This window comes from Labrus bergylta, chromosome 24, assembly GCF_963930695.1.
Source record: "Labrus bergylta chromosome 24, fLabBer1.1, whole genome shotgun sequence".
NCBI lineage: Eukaryota > Metazoa > Chordata > Actinopteri > Labriformes > Labridae > Labrus > Labrus bergylta.
In genome coordinates this window covers 6,970,553-6,991,771 of record NC_089218.1, presented here as the reverse complement: position 1 = coordinate 6,991,771, position 21,219 = coordinate 6,970,553, and the positions used below count along the sequence as shown (strand labels likewise).

Below are 21,219 nucleotides of genomic sequence, written 5' to 3'. Positions count from 1 at the left end.
AGGAAAGAGTGAGCGCGTGTGTGTGTGTGTGTGTGTGCATTCATCACTGTGTTTTGTTTACACACTGAATAACTGTAGTTTTCCGTTGTGTTGTATTTGAATAGCTAACATCACACCAACTGACTAAACTAAACATGCCTGTGTTTGTCCCCTTGTTGCAGAGTGCTTCCAGGAGAGTGAGCACCTAAAGGAGAGTCTGAAATGCTGCTTGTTGCACCTGTTTGGAGCCATAGTGGCAGGTGACCAGGTAAGCCTCTGCTCCCTCAAGCCTCCCTTCTCCTCGGGCCGTGAAGCATCAATAAATGTTAACAAGTTCAGCAGTGGCTGTTTATGTAATGAACCAAGATGAGTATTTGATTTCCTCAGTCAGCTGTTTGTGTCGTTTACAGCTGGTTTTTTATTTCTGCTTTTATGAGTCTGAACAATTAAACTGTCCCCGTTAAAGAAGTGCAATAAGAGAGCATCAGAGCCGTCATTACGTACTTTTCTTTTTTTTACTTTGAATCCAAAAGGGCTTCACATTGTCGCCCCAGATGTGTGATGTTACATTCACACACACTTTCACACATGCGCACACACATACACACACACCCACACTCGCACATGCACACGTACACACACATGCGCACACACACACACACACACACACCCACACTCGCACATGCACACGTACACATGCACACACACACACACACACCCACACTCACACATGCACACATGCACACACATGCACACACTCGCACATGCACACACATGCACACACATGCACACACACACACACATACACTCACACATGCACACACAAACACGCACACGCACACACATGCAGACACACATGCACATGCACACATGCACACACATGCACATGCACACACACGCACATGCACACACACACATGCACACGCACACACACACACACATGCACACGCACACACACACACATATGCGCGCACACGCACACACACACACGCACTGTGCTGTTGCACTCTGGTGACTCCAGGGTTCCACCTTTCCTCCCCCGTCCTCTGTTGCTACCTTTCGATGGTGGGTCGGGGGCTGAAAGACTCGAAAGAGCTGCCCCACCATTCCACACCTAATTGTACCAAAATTTGTCCTTTTCCTCTCCTTCGACTATCCCTTCAACCTCTCTCCAGAGGAACGCTCTGCTCGCCATCTCCCCGGCCACCATGGAGGTGTTGATGCGGGTGCTGGCCGACTGCTCCACGGGCAGCTGCCCCTCAGATGAGGGCGAGGACTGGGACAGCGAGGCGCCCGACCGCAAGGCGCTGCTCAACCTGGGGTGCCTGCGGGAGGTGGTGCAGCGTCTCCTCGCCTCCAGCTCGGACCAGCGGCAAGTAGAAATCGCCTCGGTGCTGGAGAACTACTTCAAGCTGCTCAACTCGGACCCCGCGGCCGTCGTCGCTGCAAAGCAGCAGCAGCAAGCTAAAGGTCGAGTGCCGACTCTGGGGCGACACTGGGAGAGCAGATTTGTGGCACTGCAAGTAAACATGCTAGGTGAGTCCTCAAATAGGTATCTAACTGAACTATTTTATATTGTTTAATCATGAGTTACACACACAGAAGTAAAGAATTACCTCTTTCTCTCTTTTTTTTTGTCTCCATGGTTCTCCACCTTTAACTCTGTCTGTTTCCATATCTCCTCCTGTCTCTCAGAAACAATCAGGGACATGTTCCTGTGCTCAGACAGGCCAGTTCTTCAAGCCATCTTCCTCAACAGTAACTGTTTCGAGCACCTGACACGGCTGCTGCAGAACAGCAAGGTAACCAGAAAGTCTTTCTATCTAAAAACAGTTAGATAAAAAAATAGTTTTATTCTAACGTGTGGATTCTTTTAGTTTACTTGATCATATCCTGTATCTGAAAAAACAAGATTTACTTTGTTCCTCAGCTGACGCTATTTATTTAATTTGATTTTTAATTTTAATTTTTATGAACATATTTTATTGATTTAATTTAATTTCAATGGTGCAAGAAAGCCCGAGCCACACAAGTCCCTGTAGAGGGGGTGTGGTCAAACCTAGCTCATTTGCATATTTAAAGATACAGACACAGAAACAGACTGTTCTGAGCAGGGCTGAAATAGAGGGGTTTATAGGCATGATCAAATACAGGATCAGAGTGGATTTAGAACAAGAAACTTCACACACATGTTTAGAGGAGCTCTGAGACTTATTTACACTGGTTGAAAAGGAGGATAACACGTGACCTTTAATATTTTTCAGAAGTATTGTAGCAGTGAGACTCATTAACAGCCGCACACAAGTGACTTTAAGCAGGGTTTCGATATCTTCTTTTAGACCCACAAACCAGTTTTTCTTTCTTTCTTTAGCTGTTTTAGCTTATTCTTGTGTATATGATATTGCTCAGTTCTTTTTGTATGCTACGTTCACTCTTAAAGTTTCAGCGTGAGCATTTTGCCCACCTTGCATGTTTGCCTCCCACACAGCACTGCAAGGCTGGACCACTACACACCCTCCTCACAGCGGCCCCCTTCAGAGGGTCCTAGCTTTTTAACCTCTCACCCTCTCCTTCCTCCCACTTACACCACTCTGCCTCCCCCTCCCTCCCCCCCTCCTTTTGTCTCCATCCTCTCTCTTTCTCTCTCTCTCTCCTTCTCCACCTCCCTACATGCTGTGTTGACATGTTTTGCCTGTTGTTGTGTGTCAGCTGGTTAACGCTAGGTGCACGGCGGCAGACAAGGACCAGAAAGATATAACCAACAACATGTTACTGACAGGAGAGAGGGACACTCAGGTACCGCCGAGAAAAAAAAAAAAGCCACCCCTCCTCACCATCCACCTACCTACCTGCACTTTTGCCCTCACATTCCCCTCACCAGAGCGTCGGGCCACTCCACAGCAAGACTCTCCCAGATCATTCTTTGTCATTTGATGAAGCCTGAAGAGAAAGCACACACACTCATTCAGCTGTCAGGAAACACACCAGTAGTTGAATGCGCATTATTTATTCAACAGATTCTGTTGTACCACATAGTGGTGTTACCGGTTGTAGCGTTAAGAATTTGTATACTGCTACTCTTATGAATTAAAACATCCTTTTTTTTTTTTATTTGTGGCTAAGCAAACACACGTTGCATTAGTAGTAAAAGTTCTCTCTGAAGTGTATGGACATCTCATGCTAACAGCTGGGTACAAAGATAAATATCATTCCTAAACGTCTCTGTGAAGTATGAAGCAGCAGACAGGAAGATTTGAACCAATCGCCTCCCAGGAAGTGGAAGAAGGACGGGGCAAGTGACTACATGTGGAAGTAGGAAGAGGGTCGTTTTTTTTGGCGCCTAAAATAACAAAAAAACATGCACAGATAACAGGATGGTAAATTTTACTAATGTGAATACAGACCGGGTGGGGGGAGGGGAGAGGGGAGGGAAGAATCGTGCCTAATGAGGCAATTTTTTTTTATTTTTTTTTACACAAACTGCTAAACGATGATCGTAGAAGGTGCAAGGCTAGCTGTTATGGCCGTTCTTTAAAGTGTCTATGCTAAGCTAAGCCAAGCCAAGCCCAACACCCTCGCATTCATATCCATCAAACAGACGACCAGACTTCCATTTGTATTCAGCACAAAGCACTTTACATAAAAAATCTATAAAAAAAAAACAACGAGCATCCATACCTGACGATTTAAGTTTTAAACAAAGGGCTCAACGCAAATCAGGAAGTGACGCCATGATTCATTCTTACTGATGGAACACGGGAGCAAAGCCAGATTCTTGAATCAGTTCATAAAAGGTCACCTGCTCCCCTCTCAGTGTGCCTTCATTCTACCCTTTGTACTTAAACGCACATAGCCACCTTTATCAGGTATAATCCCTCCATTGATCAGGATAATGTGAATACAGGTGTGTAGACACAGACACCAGTGTGCCTTTGTTGTTGTGCAGCTGTAACCTGAAGCAGCGGGAGTAGCTTCTGACCTGCTCGGCAGCTTTTTGAGCTTTGTAGGTTAAAGCGGCTTTTAATTAGGATCAAAAAAATCAAAATTGAAACTTCAATTCCAAATCCAGAATGGATGCTTCATAGCTCTCGGGGTCTTGCTGTGGAGTGACCCCTTTGCCCTCTTTCATGGCTACATCATGTCATTCAAATTCCCTCCCTCACTCCCCCCACCTGCACCCCCTCTCCCTTCCACATTATCCTGGTTTCTGCGGTAAACTGTGGGTTCCACTGGAATGCTGTCACATTGGCCTGGTGTGTGTCCTAATAGGGTTTGACCTCAGTGATGATTTAAGTGATTCTTTTTTTTTTTTGCTGCATTTCCTCTCCAGCTGGTCCAAGAATCTCTGAAGGTGTTTTTTTTTTTTTTTAAATAATGACATAAGGGGTTCAGTGACCCAGGAGGAGGAGGACGGAGCTGGATGGAGATGTGTGTGTTTGGCTTTTTTGTTCGATGGGTTGCATGCTTCTTTTGTGGATGTTTGTCTGCGTGAGGACAACGAGTGAGGCTCGTTCTTTGTGTCTTTGTCTGAACGTGGAGGTGGGTTGTTGTTGTTGTTGTTTTGTTTCACAAAGACCTGAAGGCTTCCTGCTCCAGTCTGATCTATTTAAAGGATCGCTTTCTTCACCTGGAGCAGAAAGACGACACTTTCTCATATCCGCACTGTGAAGTCTGCAGTGCAGCCTTTACTCCAAGGCGTCAATTTAAATCTCCTTTTTATTCCCGCTAAGTGTCGCTGCTATAAAACCGCTAAAACATCCATCTGGAATAAAAAGGAGATTTGACTTGTGGCTAATCAACTTAACTACTAAAAAGAACAAACAGCGACTTTAGCGCGTTACTAAACCAGTTTCTGATTCTTCTTCAGGTCTTTCAAGGGCGACTAGACTCCCTCGCCGTCGCTACCATCAAAGCCCTAACGACAGTGATGCACAAGTCCCCCGCTGCAAAGGTGACAACAACTCATAATCACAAAATGTGTGTTTATATTTTCTGCTCTTAGTTGTATGCTTCATTTGTTTTTTTTTGGGTTTCTTTAACCTGCTCCCCCTCTGCAGGAGGTGTTCAAGGAGAGGATCGGGTATAACCACCTGTATGAAGTTCTCACCTCGCTCGGGCAGCCGTCGCGGCACCTCCTCAAAGAGCTGATGAACATGGTGGGCTTAAGATCGTCTGTGGTTTTATTTGGACTGTAAACAATGCAGCACAAGTCGTTTGACGCTCACCTCTGGCTGCACTGGTGTGAAGTCATAGTCTTGTTGTGTGTCCTTGTGTGTGTGTGTTTGTGTGTAGGCCGTGGAGGGCGAGCACACCTCAGTGGGGCTCCTGGGCATCAGCAACGTGGAGCCCCTGCTGCTGCTGGTCCAGTGGCTCGCCGAGCTGGACTCATCCGAGCTGCAGCTCTTCACCGCCGACTGGCTCCGCCGCCTCAGCTGCCTCAACCGCCAAACCCGCGCCACCTGCGTCAACGCCGCCATGGTCATGCGAGCGCTGGCCGCTTTGGACCGCCATGAACGCTTGCACCGCTCGTGCGCCGAGAGCCTCTTCGGACTGGTGGGCTCGCTGGGCTCGCAGTCCTTAAGCGCCAGAGAGCTGTTGGGACTCGTGCGCCTCCTCAGGCCGCCCGAGGCCACTCAAGCGCACCCCTACGTGGGTCCTGCTCTCAGAGCCCTGCTCGCCATGGTGCGGAAGCAGGGCCTGGAGAGCGCCATGCAGTACTTTGATCTGTCGCCAAGCATGGCCGGGATCGTAGTTCCGACAGTGCAGCGCTGGTCGGGCTCTGCTTTCAGCTTTCTCGCCTGGTTGTCGCTCGATCAGGACCAGCTCGGCCCGCCCAGCAAGGACAAGAGGAAACAGCTGTACAGGTGAGAGTCTGGTCTTCACAAGCTGAAGCATACTTTAATTGTTCTTGTGAAATCATCACTTTTTACACTCGCAGGTGGGATGCACTGATTGGCTAGATAGCAGTAAGCTGATTCCAACAGCAATGCTTCATTCTTTATATGTATATTTTTTTTCCCTGCACAGCTTCTTCACCCCGGGAGGGACGGGGTTCGAGGCCTTCATCAGCTCGGCGGGCGTGCTGGTGGTGGCTGTCTGTACCAAGAAGGAGTACGTCACAGTCATGCTGCCTGATTACTGCTTCTGTGACTCTCTCTGGGTGAGTTTACGGCCTCTGGAATGTGAAACTCACGTCTAGACTTAATCATCTTTTAATAAACAAACAAATTAGGGAAACCCTGCAGAATATGAATCGGAGGGATCTTTGACTTCTCAATGCTTAAATTCTCAAAATCCTTGAGTCTGGTGGTATTAACACTTGTGTACTTCAAGTGATGAAAGATACAACAGAAAAGTCAAAGTAATTTCCATTTCTAGACACTTAAAAAATAGAAAATGAACACTTTTTAATCATATTAAAGAGACCTACATTCGTCTATGTTTCTGTTTACAGCACAGCATCGGTGTAGTTCATATTCCAGGGAAAAGGCCGTTTGGACAGAGTCTCGTTTATATTTATGTGGATGGACAGCAGAAGCTCTCCGCCCCCCTCAAGTACCCCACAATGACCGAGGTGAGACTTACACCCGCCTGTATTCTTTAACAAAATGTACTGTAATGCCTTCCAGCTATTCAACCAGCTTTGTGTGTCGTCTGTCCTTCACAGCCGTTCATCTCCTGCTGCATCGGCTCAGCAGGCCACCGCACCACCACCCCCCCGCCCTCCCAAATCCCAGACCCTCCCTTCTCTTCGGCTACAACGCCCACCACTCGCTCCTCATTGGGTGGCATCCTCTCACCTCAGACGTGGGGAGGCCTCCTCGGGGGGAAACCCGAGTCCGTGACCAAGCTCATCTCGGCGGGGACACAGGACAGCGAGTGGGGAAGCCCGACGTCCCTACAAGGCCAGCTGGGGAGCGTCATGGTCTTCCATGAACCTCTGCAGCCTAACCATGTGAAAGCCATCTGTAGCGCGGGTAAGCAGGAACTCGACGCTGTTACAGAGGGTTGATGAGAGGGAGCGATAAAGTTACAACTTAAAGTTCTTTGTTTGTCCGTCTCGTTCACAGGTCCGAACTGCATCTCTCCTTTTAAAGCGCTGGAATCAGAACTCGGAGACTTTTCCACCAAACTGCTGCTGCATTACTCACCTAAGGTAATTCTAGTTTCTCTTTTTTATTTTTGCCTATACATTAATGTCGTGATAGAGCAGGAAACCAGGAGAGAGAAACAGAGAGAGAGAGGACCAACATGCAGGAAAGAAGCCAGAAGTCACAGTCCAAATTTGGACCCGAGCCTCCCGCTTTGAGGACTACAGCCTTTGTACATGCGGCTTGACCTAACCCTTCGGCCACCTGCACCCCACATTTTTCCACCTCCACCCCCCAATATCAATTCAATATTTTATTTGTAGTTTTTATCCTTTGTGCATAATACAAATAATACAGGAACTCAAACAAACACGACTCAGACATGTATGTGCATTAAAAAATTAGGTGAAGCAAAAAAAAACAAGTGAAAAGTAAACAGAAATTTCTTGCATAGCTGCCAGTCATTCAGTACACTGCGTATTAACTCTCTTAAGAAGAGGTCCGATGTTGTAACAAGGTGAGTTTTCAACCCACATCAGCTTTGTCCAAGTGGGCAAGAAATGGGTCCCAGATGGCCAAGAATTTCTTAATCGGACTTGTACTTCCGTCCCCTTTTAAAGTATTTCTGATAGCCATACCGGTTCAGAAAACAATACCAGCATGGACCTGTGTTACTGCCTACTGTGCATTATTGGAAAGTACACCAGTCAGTGCACCGATCCACTCCTGAAAAACATCACAACCCTCCCCCCCCCCCTTTATCATGTTACAATACCAGACGATAACAGTGCAGTTTCAGCCCTTAGTAATCAGTGTTTATTCACCATGATCTTTGTAAACCTGCTTGTAGGGATACTTGATATTGGCAGTTACCGTACTCAAGCCTTAGTTTGGGCATCCGTTTTGTGTACAAGTGTTGAAGGCCTTAAAGTTAAGATTTATTTTTGGGCATTTTGTGCCTTTTATATGAGAGACAGTGGATAGAGTTGGAAATCAGGGAGAGAGAGAGAGTTAGGAATGACATGCGGGAAAGGAGCCACAGGTCGGATTCAAACCCAGGCCGCCCGCTTGGAGGACTACAGCCTCCACAAGTTTTTTTTTTTTTCACGTTGCAGTGGGGGAAAGAGATTTCCTCATTATTTATTTGAAAGGAAATGCGCTTCTTTTGTCCTCAGGCGTGCAGGAACCCCATCTGTCTGGATCTGTCTCCAAACATGCTGCACGGACGCCTGACTGGGAATAAAGTCGTCAACTGGGACATTAAGGTCGGCTGCCACTTCCCTGAGCGTTTCAACTCGACTTGCGCGCCTGTTTGTTCTCGTTGAATACGAGTTTTTCTGTTTTATCTTTTTGCAGGATATGATCAACTGTGTGGGCGGCCTGCCGGTGCTCTTCCCCATCCTGGAGCAGTTGGCCCTCGTGACCCCGGATCAACAGGCGGGCGATCCCGCAGCCGGGTCCGACTTCATCACCTCTGATGTAACCACGCCAGCCGATGGGGACTGGGTCATCCTCCCGTCCAATAGGGCTTCAGGTCTGTAACATAATCATTCTCATTTCCTCCTTTTTGAACGTAACTTTTGGAAGTGGGTCAAATCAACTAGTTTTTTGACATTTTCTGTTGCAGAGGCGCGCCTGGAGAAGAATCTGGTGGCCACCTTCCTGTTGGTGCTGAAGCATTTCCTGCAGAGGCATCTGATCAACCAGGAGAATCTGCTCCACTCACACAGTGTTGCTACACTAGGAGGCCTGCTGCAGAAGGTCTCTGTTTAATCATATTTCTAATAGTGAAAGCATACTCTTAAGGTGTTTCAGTCTCTTTGCTTCCATTTGTCTGAAGAGAAACTGTAAAAGTATGTTCTTCTCTCATGCAAACTAGTTTGAAACAGAAAAGGAAATATTAAGGAGGCAGTCCCTTTTTGACCGCCTGCTATTTGTGACCTTGAAACAATGCCTCCTGGTTATTTTAATCCGCTTTGTATTTAAATTGTGGCTGTCAGTTTTCTTCCTCCGTCCGTCTGATGTGTGGTTCCTTGTCTTGCCTGAATACAAAAAAAAGCGATGTTGGGCTGTGATCTAGAGGGGAAAGATTCAAAGCATTGAGTATGATTTACAAATCAAGCGCAAATCTTAATCATAATATTTATCCATGCAAAAAAAAACATAAGCCTCTTTTTGTTTTTCACTCTATTTAAACTGGATTATTTCTGTGCTGCAGCAACAAAGTGAGACCTTCAGCCGATCTGACTTTCACTGTGTTTCTAGAATCCACACAGAGCTTCATGTTCATCGACGTCTCCCCAGTGAAAGCAAACGACCTCAGACAGCTTTTGTCCCCTTGTTGTATTTTCTTTTTATGCCCTCGTCCGTGTTCATTACTCGTCCTTTCTCCTCAGCTGCTTCAGAACTTATTTCTTTTCCAGCTGTCTTTGTGTGTCAGGGTTGAACTTTTACACTCTGGGAAAATTAAAAGCGTCCACAGAGACACAGATCAAAGATAATGTCTTAGAAGTGGTGATAGCTGCTAACCACACCCTGTAAATTGTAAAAGTGTAGATAAACAGCCAATGTGTTTCCATTGACCAAAATGTTCCTTATCTTTCCTGTAGACGTTCTGTTTATCAGAACTCATTTTCCAACAAGCCTCCAAATGGTTATCGGGGGTTACATTACCTACATAAACATATTTAATCCTTGTTTATTCTGTATTTCTGTTGCTGAAAGGTCTGTTTTCTAACCCTTTAATTTGTCTGCTTTCTTTTCCTTTCAGTGTTTTGATTATTATTGTACATTAAGCTCTCTCTTATCTTCAAAAAAACAGATATTTGGGCATAAAGTAAAAGGCAGTAAGTGTTCTTTAGTATGAGTAAAAGTGCAACATCCAATGCATCTTAATTTTGTGTGTTTGCAGTTGCCGGCTGGCCACGTGGACGTCAGCGTTCTCGTCGCCGTGCAGCTTCTGATCGAGCAGGTGACGTACGAGAAGAACCAGGCTCTGCTGCAGCAGCTCCACACACATCTGCTGTTCAACTTCAACATCTGGAACAAAGGAGACTTCCCTCTACGCATAGGTTAGATCGCCGTTCCTTATCCTGTTTTGGTGTGAGAGCCTGTTTTAATGAGGTCGAAACCTTTAGCCTGTTGTTCTGTGATCTAACGCAGGTCACATCCAGTACATGTCCACGGTCATCAAAGACAACAGAAAGCAGTTCAGGAAAAAGTACGGCGTTCAGTTCCTTTTGGACAACGTGCGCCTTTATTACGGGTGAGTTCCAATTTCCAAAAGGTTATATCGCGCCCAGCATTTAGTCCCCCACCGAAACCTCGACTTAAAGGGATACATACAGACATTTACTACAACACATACGGCCGTTTTCTCAACTGATTCAGAGATTTCTTCCAGAAGGAATTGGCGTCTTGGAAATTGATGATACAAAGCTGAATGCAAATGGGTGAAGTTTTCCCTTTTAATCGTCTTTCTCTCCTCTGCAGGAAGAACGGCAATAAAGAGAGCGACCTGAGCGAGGACGACGTTCGAACCGTCAGGGCGTCTCTCTGCGGCCTCATCAAGTACTACATCAGCAAGGGCATGTCCCAGGACGAGATGCACAGCATTCTGGGATATATCGCTGCCATTGGGGACGAGGAACAGGTGAGGCACTTTTTAGAAATTCTTCTAATAAGCCATGTGTTCATAAGTTCAGCTGTTTCTTCCAACCTCTCTGCATTAACCTAACCTGCTAACCTCTGTTGGCGTTAGCCATCAGCCACTGCTTCCTGACACAAACACCTCTTCAGATGAGGTTTTCCCACGAGTCTGTATCTGTCAGTTTGTTTCTTTGTGTGTGAAATCCATTTCCTCTTCTTGCCACACCTGCTCTCTCTCTCTTCCCTTTTTTTTCACTTCTGTCTCATGTTTTGCATTTTTGTCCGTCACTTTGCATATCCTCTTACAGCGCTGTACTATATGTGGAAGCTGACATCACACTTTACGAGCATATGGTCGATACGATCCTCTCCCCCCGCTCTGCATCTGCTGCCACTCTGATAATATTTACTCGTGCATCAAGCCAGACAGGCCTCTAATGCCATACACAAGAATTACCAAATCCTAATCTCTATATGAGGATTATTTTTAAATGTCCAGATACAGATATCGCAATCAAATCACTAAGTTTGACACCAGAAACAGCCTCCCTTTTATTTCATTTATATTTGGTTAAAGACGCAAAGAGCTGGCATGTGTATTTTCTTCTCAATCTTGAAAGCTTAAAAAAAAATCCTCTGTGATTGTGTGTGTGTGTGTTGCAGTTGTGTGGATTGCTGGAGATGCTGCTCAGCCTCCTCCAGAGCAGCCCGGCCCGGGACCAGATCTTCCTGCTCCTCTTCGAGCCGGGCGCCGCCGACTCCTGCTACGCTCTCCTGCTCAACAACAAGCACTCGGATCGACTCCGAGAGCTCGTCTTCAAGGTCAGTAAATCCCTGACTACTAAAAAAAAAAAAAAAAAAAGTATTGAGTACATTTCTTTGACTTAGAAAAAAACATGTGCCAAGTTCAGGAATAAAAAAACAGAAGTTAGCCGAGAATCTGCTGAACCTCTCAGGATTGTTTTGTACACATAATGATCAATATCAGTATTTTCCTGTAAATGACGAGAGATTCCTCTTTTTCTTTTTTTTCTGCCCCTCAAGTTGTTCGAACGCATGCTGCGCTGCGACCGCGTCTACGAGAGGAACAAGCAGCGTTTACGCCTGAGGGAGGCAGGTTACGCCGGCCTGTCGCTGCTCTTCTCTGAACTCCACATCACTCCCACTCTGATCCGCTGCCTCCTCAACCAGGTCCTCCACACAGGTCGGATTTCCCCCTTTCCCCTTTCTTCTTTTAAAGACGCTCCTTGTATTGATCCAGCGTAGGATTGATCATTTAATCGATCAGTCTGTCTTTATTTGTCTCGCTGCTTTGATTTTCTTTTTTGCAGCCGCTTCATTATCCGCTCACATATGGTCCTTTTGAGTTAATGAAATCAATCCTATGAGTCCTCAAGGAGCACCACTCATACTGATTGTTGTCATTGAACAGAGAAGCTGTGTTGATTCAGCTCCATGAATCACCTCATACATTTAACACTCAGTGTGTTCCCCTTTTTTTGTATTCTGGACAGATCACATGGTGAACTACAAAGACCTGATGTCTCTGGTCCAGCTCACGCACCGGGCCGGAGCGAGCGTGCGCCTCATCGTCTGCAAGAGGGTGAGCAAACACCTGAGACGTCTAAAACCTGCAGTTAGCACACTTTTAATTAGCAGCAGACACGGGAAACGAGCGATTGATTGGTATCGCCTGAAGCTTTCTACCCTTCTATATCCTCGCCTCTCTTTATGCTGGATTCCCTTCATCCATTATTTACTCACACACACACACACACACACACACACACACACACACACACACTGGGGCGTCTGTGAGTCAATGGGAGAGTCGTTCATCTCTCTTCCTGCAGTCACATGTTCAAGTATGAACGGTTGAATGTGACCTTTTTTAAAATGCATTGCTGGTTGAATTGGTGCAACCTGACTTCCTGTTGATAACTAAATAAAACAAACAATAACTCAGCAGCTACGAGATAGATAGATACTTTATTGATCCCGAGGGAAATTCAAAACATCCAGTAGCAGGTTACAAAGACGTACATGACATGAAACATTTGTTAAAAATTAAATCATAAAACCGACGCCCCCTCTCCCATACATATATATTAACCTGAAAAAAAGATTTAAAGAATCCCCCTAGATGAATCAAACTTAAACTGTGCAATTAAAAATAGACTTATACAAGAAATGTACATAACCCGTGCAGGGATAAAAATATATGTGTAATTTAAACAAGAACCTGTGAACAGTTGAGGAAAAAAATCTGTAATTAGACCTGAATATAAAAAAAAAATAAGAATAAAAAAGTGTTAATCTTCTGAAGTTGTGTTGTTTATATATGTACAGCAATGTTTAAAAAGTAAATAACAGTCAGTGCAAACATTAAAGGTGTGATTTAAAGAAGCTAAGAAAACAGAGAAGTCATTCTTCATAGCTTCCCTAACTTCCCTCTTTTTCTTGTTCCATTATGATGGTTCACTGTCATTTAAAGATCTGTTTGTTTTTGTGTCAGCGCCCAATTAGCTCTGAGTGTTTATTTGTCTTGTTTTTGTAAGAAGACAGTTTGTTGAAATGAAACCTCCTCCTTTCCAAATACTCAAACTCCTGCAGCACAGGAGGAAACTGTTTATCTGGATGTTTCAGTTCTACATTTTGAGCAGATTGTTGAGTCATTAGCAGTCGAAGTTCAGCTTTGAAGATTGTCGGTCATGACTCTTCCTCCGCAGGTGTCGTCAAACTTTCACCTTCCTCCTCTTCTGTCTGCAGGTGTACCAGCTGCTGCAGTCCCAGCAGGACGCCGCCGTCCAGATTTCAAAGCAGCGGTGTTGGCAGGACACTCTGATGCGTCTGTACCTGCGGGGTGAAGGCTCTTTACCGCTGCGGAGCGCCGACACCGTCAGTGCCTGCAGCCTGGATTTGAACCGGCCGAGCGGCGGCGGCTGCGCCAACCGCCTGGAGCTGCCGCTGGACAGGAGGGGGCGGGCGGGCAGCGCGGGCCGCCTCGACCGGCTGGAGGACGACCGCCTCAGCGTAGGCGACGCCCGCTCTGTGGACAGCATGGAGAACGGCGACGTCATCTCTCTGCTGGACACGCCCTCGTCCTCTGCCTCCGCGGAGCCGCAGCTACACGGCAAACCCTGGGTGGTGGGGAAGTCGGGGGGCTTGGTGCTGGATCTGTCACATCTGCAGGCCTACGAGGGAGCAGAGAGCGGCAGCCAAACGCCGGGCAGCATGCCCAGCACGCCATCGCCTCTCGAGACCTCAAAGCCCTTCCCAGGGGGCTCTGGGGACAGAGACGCGTCTTCCTCTATGACTGAGGACAGCTTCCTGTTCAGTGACAACATCTCACTGGGGGAGTCCTTCAACAATGCTGAGGTGAGACGGCTTCTGCAATATATAACGCTCCATTAATCCTGCAGGAATCATGTTTTTATTCACTACAATTTGGTGTCACTTGTCTCGTGTCGTCCCTCTTCTTGGAGTTCTGTATCCCGCTGTGTTCCTCTTATTCAGCCTCTTAACTTCCATTTCCTGTGACTATCATTCATGTCATGAGCTCCGTTGAGAGACGTCATGAAGTGGTGATGCAGTGAGTCAAATCTGTTGAAAGCGCTGTTAAATTACCATATTGACATTTCAATCAATCAATCAGTCAAACTTTATTTATATATAGCACCTTTCAGTTCAAAGTGCTTTACAAGAGTGCAGAAAGTAGCTTATAAAATCATTGAGAGACACCAATAAGAATTGAATCAAATAAAAATAAAACACGACACATAAAAGCAATAAGATAGTAAAATGAATACATAGAAAAATATTTAAAATTGGAGTGTAAAATAATGTTAAGATTTGAATTTATATAAAGCACTATATAAAAGCCAGACTGAATAAATTAGTCGACTTCTTTTACCTGCATGTAAACAGCTTTGCTCCATCTAAAGTACTTTTTTAAAATGTGAGATTAATATCACCTAAAATGAGCTTAAACAGTTTTAATTAAGTCTGTTAAAGGAGCCAGGTAGTAGAGCCTCCCCCCCGCTGTGTCTTTCTTTTATATAGTAGTCCACATCTTGAGGTTGCTTTAATTCTGCTAAACGGCGAGTGCTTCCAACTCAGCAGGTGAAAATGTCACCGCCACCTCAGGGAGCCCCAGTGCTGACTTTCATCTAATGGACTCTTTTTAGTCATTTGTTCCCAGAGGGGCCGAAATTGGACGAGAGACTACGGTCTTGTTCTCCCCCAGCAGCCCGGCTGTCAAATGTAGAATAAATGTTTCATTTTCAAAGTACCTCGAGCGCAGCAAAGCTTTTGAGATTAGAGTCGGGGATCATACTTAAACTGAGGTCTGTCACAAGGCTTCAAGAGGAATCATCATGCATTAAGTTCTGAGTTAAGGAATATTATCATCTGCACACAGGAGGTAACCTACCTTCTTCTTGTGTCATTTCATTTCTTTCCTGCATGCACTTTAACACTAGAGCAATTCAGTCTCTAATAACCCTCTTTCTGCTTCTTTGGTGTGATGTCTCCCTCTAGAGGGCAGAGGAGGAACTGTGCAACATGCTGCTGGAGATAGTCCTCTGTGTGATGTGGCGGGGAGTGGAAGGTTCTGATGACTCGGCGTGGCTGGAGCGCGGTCAGGTCTTCTCGGCGCTCACCAAACTCGGAACCGCCAACGAGCTGCTGCTACCCGTCGACCAAATCAAACTCAGGTCAGCCTTTTTTTTTTTTTTTTTTAATCCGCTACCAGACCATCTGAAATCAAGAACGAACGCCTTCCAGAGACAAGCTAGTGAACACTTTTCTGGGTTTGGGTTTCAGCTTAATGGAGCGCATGTTGGAGTGGGCGGTGAGCGATAACCGCGAGGCTTCGGCCGCCACGCTGCCGCAGCACACGGAGAACGCGGTGCGGCTGCTCCACGTGGTGCAGGACTTCCTGCAGGCGGAGGGCCTCGTCAATCCGGCTCTGTGGACGGAGAAGGTGCTGGAGGAGACGGTGACGCTCATGGACAGCCTCATGGTGTGGTACACGTCCGGCACCCAGTGGTTCCAGCTCTCCCAAGTGGGACTGAGGCTGCTGCTCGGCTTCATGGCGCAGGAGGACCCCGAGGTGAGCTAGTTTCACCAAATCGAACTCTGCCCTTTTGTGTTTGTCCAATCACAACCATTCCATATCCTTTGTGCTCAGGTTTGCGCCATGGCCACCGCCAAGCTCAACGGCATCCTGCAGACCAAAGAGGTGTCCAGCCAGGACGAGGCCTGCTACCTGCTGGGCAAGGTCGAGAGCATCCTGCGGCGCTCCATCCAAGAGCAGACCGAGGAGACGTACTCCTTCCTGGTTCCTCTCCTGCGAACGCTGCTCTCCAAAGTGCACCGCCTCCTCTACATGGAGCTGCACCTCCCCCAGCTCCCGGACACCAACGGCAGCCCGTCCTTCTTCGAGGACTTCCGGTTATACTGCGACTCACCTGAGTGGCGCGTCTACCTCGACAAATATGTACGTTGATCGACCTTTAACCCTGTACTTTAATTTATTGGATGTAATGCTAGTGTGTAAATTTAACTTTCTTTGCCTTTAGATTATTCCGTACATGAAGCAGTATGAGATTGAAACATTCAGCCAGGGTCACGAGACCATGGCTCTCTTCTGGAAGGAGTGCTACGAGGCCTTCATGGTCAGCCTGCACAAGCGGGAGCGGGAGAGAGGAGAGAGCAAGATCCGCTTCCAGGTAAAGCTGCATCCCCACCACAGGATCTTTTGATCAAATGTGTTTACTACCCCCACTGTTTCCACTGTAATAATGCAAATCACATGTCAATAATAACGCACACCATGTTGACTTCACGCTCAAACTCTTCTTCCAGGAGCAGTTTGTGGAGCCTTTCTCTCGCCGAGGACGACAGGAGAACCTGCGCTACAACAGCATGTTGAAGCAGCAGCACAGCCAGAACAGTGCCACCCTCAGGCAGTGGAAGGCAGCGCGCCGGGGTCTGGTGTGCGAGAGGGGGCCGTGGACCGAGAGGTACTGACATCGACTGTCTACTCCCCCACTGTTTCTCCTGAAATAATTCAAATCACGTCAATATAAATGTTGACTGTATTGATGCGTACAAACTAGAAAAAAGTCCATTTGTGTGATGATGCAGTCCAGATAAAGATAATGTCTGTCCATGGTGTTTGCTACCATATCTAACAGGCAGCAGGATGAGATGCACTGGAGGGTGTCGAGTGCTGAAAACTTCTCCCGCATGAGGCTGAAACTGGTCCGAAATTACAACTATGACCCGCACCGAGAGGCCAGCGCTCTGAGAGACAACCTCGGTGAGACATTCTTGCTCATACTCACGATCTTTGATTCAGTCTCTCCATTGTTTACTTGAATATTTGCATCAGAGCAAAACTCCAAAATATCCTCAAGAGATTTAGCTCTATTTGACAAAGTGCCCGCTCCTCCTCAGTGAAAAGACGTGATGATGAAGTGTGTGTTCAGAATGATATAACCAGACTCATCCAGCATGTCCTTATTAAACAGATTAGGAAAGGGCTGCCATTGAAAATCCTCTTTAAGCCGAATGTATGTCAAACCCTTCCATCGCCTGTATGATGATGCGCTGTGCTTGTTTGTTTGTTTTTCCTTAGTCAGGGCGCAGATGACCTAGTGGTTAGGTCGCGTACTGCTGCGCTCATTTAGACTTTATCAGGGGAACCAATACTTGTGGGGGGGCATCCAATGATCACACTTAAAATACCATCAATGATAGAATCTGAGACCTCCTGGCAAATGTCGGCCATGTTTTAATGAAGGGAGATCTTCCACTTCTGGATTTTGGCTCATTTTCAAATGATATGCCCCAAGGTTGCATCTTCTTCCTGAATATTTCAAACATAAGCAACTATTTTTTTTTTCAAACACCGATCTTACACTTCAAATGGGAAATATTATGAAATATCCACTTTTACTTTTTGAACATTTATTTGGGTAACCTGAGTGTCTACTGACCCACAAAATGTGAAGTAAACCCATCCAGTCCTTTGTTTGTGGTCTGCATAAGTCTTACAACACAGAGAAAAATGCTCCGTTTCAAATGTGCTCTCCTTGTGATGTCACAGTGGGATTCTGGTAAAAATAATCCCCTCCCCTCTCCTGGTATCTCCCCCCATGGACTCCACCCCCAGACTAGAACAAAACTTTTTTTCTCGCTATGGAGGAGTGATGTCTGCCGGGGAAAACTCAGGGGGGGGGTCATTGCATTTAAAGAGACACACACACCAAAACAGAGCGTTCTGAGAGAGCTGGTTTATACAGGCTCACAAACCTCCTCTGGTGCTTGATTCATGTTATATTTTGACCAAAGCACAGCACAGATGTTTCATTCAGACCACAGGGGACTGTTAGAAAAAGTGGAGAAGGGGGATAATATGTCCTCTTTAAGTTTTTTTCTGAGATTAGATCTCTCATGCTCCTTCGGGTCTGCCTTCATGCTGTGCGTTCGCTCTCTTAATCTAAATTTATATTTTTTAATAACGAGACGCTAGCGGGAGTGTTGCCGGAGCTAATGAAACCACCTGGCGTGCGTCAAAATGAAAATAAATTTAGAAAATCTATTTAAGTTTGGAAGAGGAGGAAACCAAAAAAAAGGTTTGATTCCAGTCCTGGCATATTAGCTGGAACTCCTTGTTTGGATGCCTCGTGTGACTTTTAAAGCTCCTCCTGTCTTCCTCGCCTCGCCCAGGTGTCCATCAGCAGCGTGTGCACTCGGACTCTCTGCTGCTGGAGGCTGTGAAACAGGTCAAAGTCAGCGACCTGGAGGACGACATCCTAGAGCTGCCGGAAGACGACCCTGCTGCCGCCAACAACCAGTCAGTCCCTGTATACAACCACGGCATTGAAGCATTCATCACTAAGGGTCATGATTTACAGCCTCCTGTGTCTTTGTCAATGTCGTGCAGAGTGGAAGCAGAGGAGGCGGGCCAGAAGGAGAAGCTGGTGCTGTGGGAGGACTGCGAGCTGGTGACCGTGGTCGACGTGGTTCCAGGCCGCCTGGAGCTCACCACCCAGCACATCTACTTCTATGACAGCAGCCAGGAGAAAGAGGAAGGTGAGGCCAGACGTGAGAGAGGAAGATGAGAAGATTTAGTTTAAAAAAAAACAAAAAACGTTCTCTTACATCATCTGTGTTGTCTTCCTGAAAGGAGTGGGCCACGACTTCAAATGGCCCCTGTCTCAGATCCGAGAGGTCCACCTGCGCCGGTATAACCTCCGCCGCTCGGCTCTGGAGATCTTCCTCATCGACCAGACCACTTACTTCCTCAACTTCAAGAAGGAGACGAGGAACAAGGTGTACAGCCGCATGCTGATGCTGCGGTCCCTGAGCCTTTACGGAACCAGATCGCCGCAGGAGCTCCTCAAAGCTTCTGGACTCACACAGGTCAGGACAGCGCACTCTCACATCAAAAAAGTCAAATCCACTTATAACTTAGTCATGTATATTAACACATCATGTATCTCATTTTATAGTGAATCATTCAAAAATAATGAAGAGCTCCCCGAAACATGCCTGTGACTATTTCAGCCCTGCTCAGAACGTCTTGTTTCTGTGTCTGTAGCTTTAAATATGTAAATGAGCTGTGTCTGACCACGCCCCCTCTCTGGAAGGGCTCGGGCTTTCTCGCTCCATGTCCTCTTATTTAAGTTGAGAAGGCAAGACTCAGAGGGCAGAACTAACACCTAGCTGTGGGAGTGTCACCCACTTGTGGGAGGGGCTACTGCCCTTTGTGATGTCATGAAGGGAAATAATATGTGAACTTCTTCTTCTTTTCTTTTTTTTTTACAGAAATGGGTGAACAGGGAGATCTCCAACTTCGACTACCTGATGCAGCTCAACACCATCGCAGGCAGAACGTACAACAACCTGGCTCAGTATCCAGTGGTATGCTCCTCCTCCTCCTCTTTTTTTTGTCAAAGGCAGAGTTTTCTAATTCTAGCTCCCTTCCCCGCTCTGGGCTCCTTCAAACGCCACGGTCCTCAAACGCATGCAAGAACGCCGCCGGACTACAACTGCTTCATAACAGAGCAGAGGGTGGAACCTCAGCGTAGTGCTTTCAACTCTATTCATCGGTGTTACCTCATGTGTCATGTGTCCGGACAGCAGCTGGAGATTTATTGATTGCCGCTTACAGACCGCTTTAACGACTATGGATCAAATGATCAACACCTACCTTCAACATCCTGCTGAACATTTATGGTTTGTAGATTGATGTTAATAATTGAACTAAATTGTGAACTGTGTGTGTGTGTGTGTGTGTCTAGTTTCCCTGGATCCTAGCCGACTACACCTCAGAGGAGCTCGACCTTTCGGACCCTCGGGTTTTCCGGGATCTGTCCAAACCCGTGGCCGTTCTCAACGAACGTAACGCCAAGGCGGTTCGAGAGAAGTACGTTTCAACTGTTTTGAAAAAAATAAAATAAAATTCAACTTCAATCAAAACTCTAAAAGAATTTAAATGATAAAACAAGAAATTGCTGCCCAACAGGTATGAAAGTTTTGAGGACCCTACGGGCACCATCGACAGGTTTCACTACGGCACACACTACTCGAACGCAGCCGGTGTGATGCACTACTTAATCCGAGTGGAGCCCTTCACCTCGCTACACATCCAGCTGCAGAGTGGACGGTACTGCAACACCTTCTATACAAATATATCTATATCTATATAAAACACCCTTTGTTCATTTGGATTCATTCAACAGTTTTTGTTTGTTTGTTTGGATCCCCGCCTTACCTCATATCTCTGCCTCTGCTCAGGTTCGACTGCGCCGACCGCCAGTTCCACTCCATCCCCGCGACGTGGCAGACCCTCATGGACAACCCCAACGACGTCAAGGAGCTCATCCCCGAGTTCTTCTACTTCCCAGAATTCCTCGAGAACCAAAATGGTGAGCGGTTGAACGAGCATCCTCTACAAATCCTCGTCATGCATTTCCTGAATGATGTCACAAAATGCCTCCTTTTGATTCTCCTGGAGTAATATTTAGCTTCTATCTTTCCCTTTCTATTTATTTCTGTCACCAGGCTTCGATCTGGGTCGCCTGCAGATCTCTAAGGAAAGGGTAAATGATGTCGTTCTGCCGAAATGGGCCAAATCCCCGGAGGACTTTATCTACAAGCACCGCAAAGCCCTGGTGAGAAGCAGCTCTGGAACGACTTTGTTCTTAAGGCAGGGGCGTGTCCAGAGGTTTGTCCAGGGGGGTCCCCCCTTAAATTCTGATTGGCCACCCCAAAATATAAATCTGTGATTGGCTAATATGCCAATTCTGAGGCAGGACTTAAGTACAAATCAACTATACATGAAAAATCTGGACACGCCCCTCCTGTCTGGGAGAATTCTGGTAAGATAAAGAAAGATATTGAATGAACTCTAATGATCACCATGACCTCGGCATCAGCAGCCATGTGTGTGGTTTTTTTTATTTTTTACTGTGTTTGTTTTTGCAAG

General features: G+C 46.4%; 1 protein-coding gene across 6 annotated transcripts in view; it reads left to right on the top strand.

Annotated features, from left to right (window-relative positions):
• The window catches only part of nbeal1 (neurobeachin-like 1), a 41,780-nt gene that overhangs the window by 12,767 nt on the left and 7,794 nt on the right, over positions 1 to 21,219 (top strand). For 4 of the 6 annotated variants that reach the window (XM_020634148.3, XM_020634147.3, XM_065952102.1 and 1 more), the window contains 35 exons: positions 162 to 247; positions 1,155 to 1,515; positions 1,675 to 1,781; positions 2,689 to 2,775; positions 4,847 to 4,930; positions 5,037 to 5,135; positions 5,272 to 5,843; positions 6,007 to 6,139; positions 6,434 to 6,553; positions 6,647 to 6,956; positions 7,050 to 7,135; positions 8,246 to 8,335; positions 8,427 to 8,604; positions 8,698 to 8,831; positions 9,982 to 10,141; positions 10,233 to 10,335; positions 10,563 to 10,722; positions 11,382 to 11,540; positions 11,763 to 11,922; positions 12,233 to 12,321; positions 13,488 to 14,096; positions 15,258 to 15,433; positions 15,543 to 15,831; positions 15,910 to 16,218; positions 16,301 to 16,450; positions 16,587 to 16,744; positions 16,919 to 17,043; positions 18,456 to 18,582; positions 18,673 to 18,821; positions 18,916 to 19,151; positions 19,557 to 19,652; positions 20,033 to 20,157; positions 20,257 to 20,397; positions 20,529 to 20,659; positions 20,796 to 20,905. In XM_020634148.3, the coding sequence (XP_020489804.2) occupies positions 162 to 247; positions 1,155 to 1,515; positions 1,675 to 1,781; positions 2,689 to 2,775; positions 4,847 to 4,930; positions 5,037 to 5,135; positions 5,272 to 5,843; positions 6,007 to 6,139; positions 6,434 to 6,553; positions 6,647 to 6,956; positions 7,050 to 7,135; positions 8,246 to 8,335; positions 8,427 to 8,604; positions 8,698 to 8,831; positions 9,982 to 10,141; positions 10,233 to 10,335; positions 10,563 to 10,722; positions 11,382 to 11,540; positions 11,763 to 11,922; positions 12,233 to 12,321; positions 13,488 to 14,096; positions 15,258 to 15,433; positions 15,543 to 15,831; positions 15,910 to 16,218; positions 16,301 to 16,450; positions 16,587 to 16,744; positions 16,919 to 17,043; positions 18,456 to 18,582; positions 18,673 to 18,821; positions 18,916 to 19,151; positions 19,557 to 19,652; positions 20,033 to 20,157; positions 20,257 to 20,397; positions 20,529 to 20,659; positions 20,796 to 20,905 (6,209 nt within the window). The remainder of the gene's footprint in view (positions 1 to 161; positions 248 to 1,154; positions 1,516 to 1,674; positions 1,782 to 2,688; positions 2,776 to 4,846; positions 4,931 to 5,036; positions 5,136 to 5,271; positions 5,844 to 6,006; positions 6,140 to 6,433; positions 6,554 to 6,646; positions 6,957 to 7,049; positions 7,136 to 8,245; positions 8,336 to 8,426; positions 8,605 to 8,697; positions 8,832 to 9,981; positions 10,142 to 10,232; positions 10,336 to 10,562; positions 10,723 to 11,381; positions 11,541 to 11,762; positions 11,923 to 12,232; positions 12,322 to 13,487; positions 14,097 to 15,257; positions 15,434 to 15,542; positions 15,832 to 15,909; positions 16,219 to 16,300; positions 16,451 to 16,586; positions 16,745 to 16,918; positions 17,044 to 18,455; positions 18,583 to 18,672; positions 18,822 to 18,915; positions 19,152 to 19,556; positions 19,653 to 20,032; positions 20,158 to 20,256; positions 20,398 to 20,528; positions 20,660 to 20,795; positions 20,906 to 21,219) is intronic. The other 2 variants (XM_029277401.2, XM_065952103.1) reach the window with 1 other exon arrangement.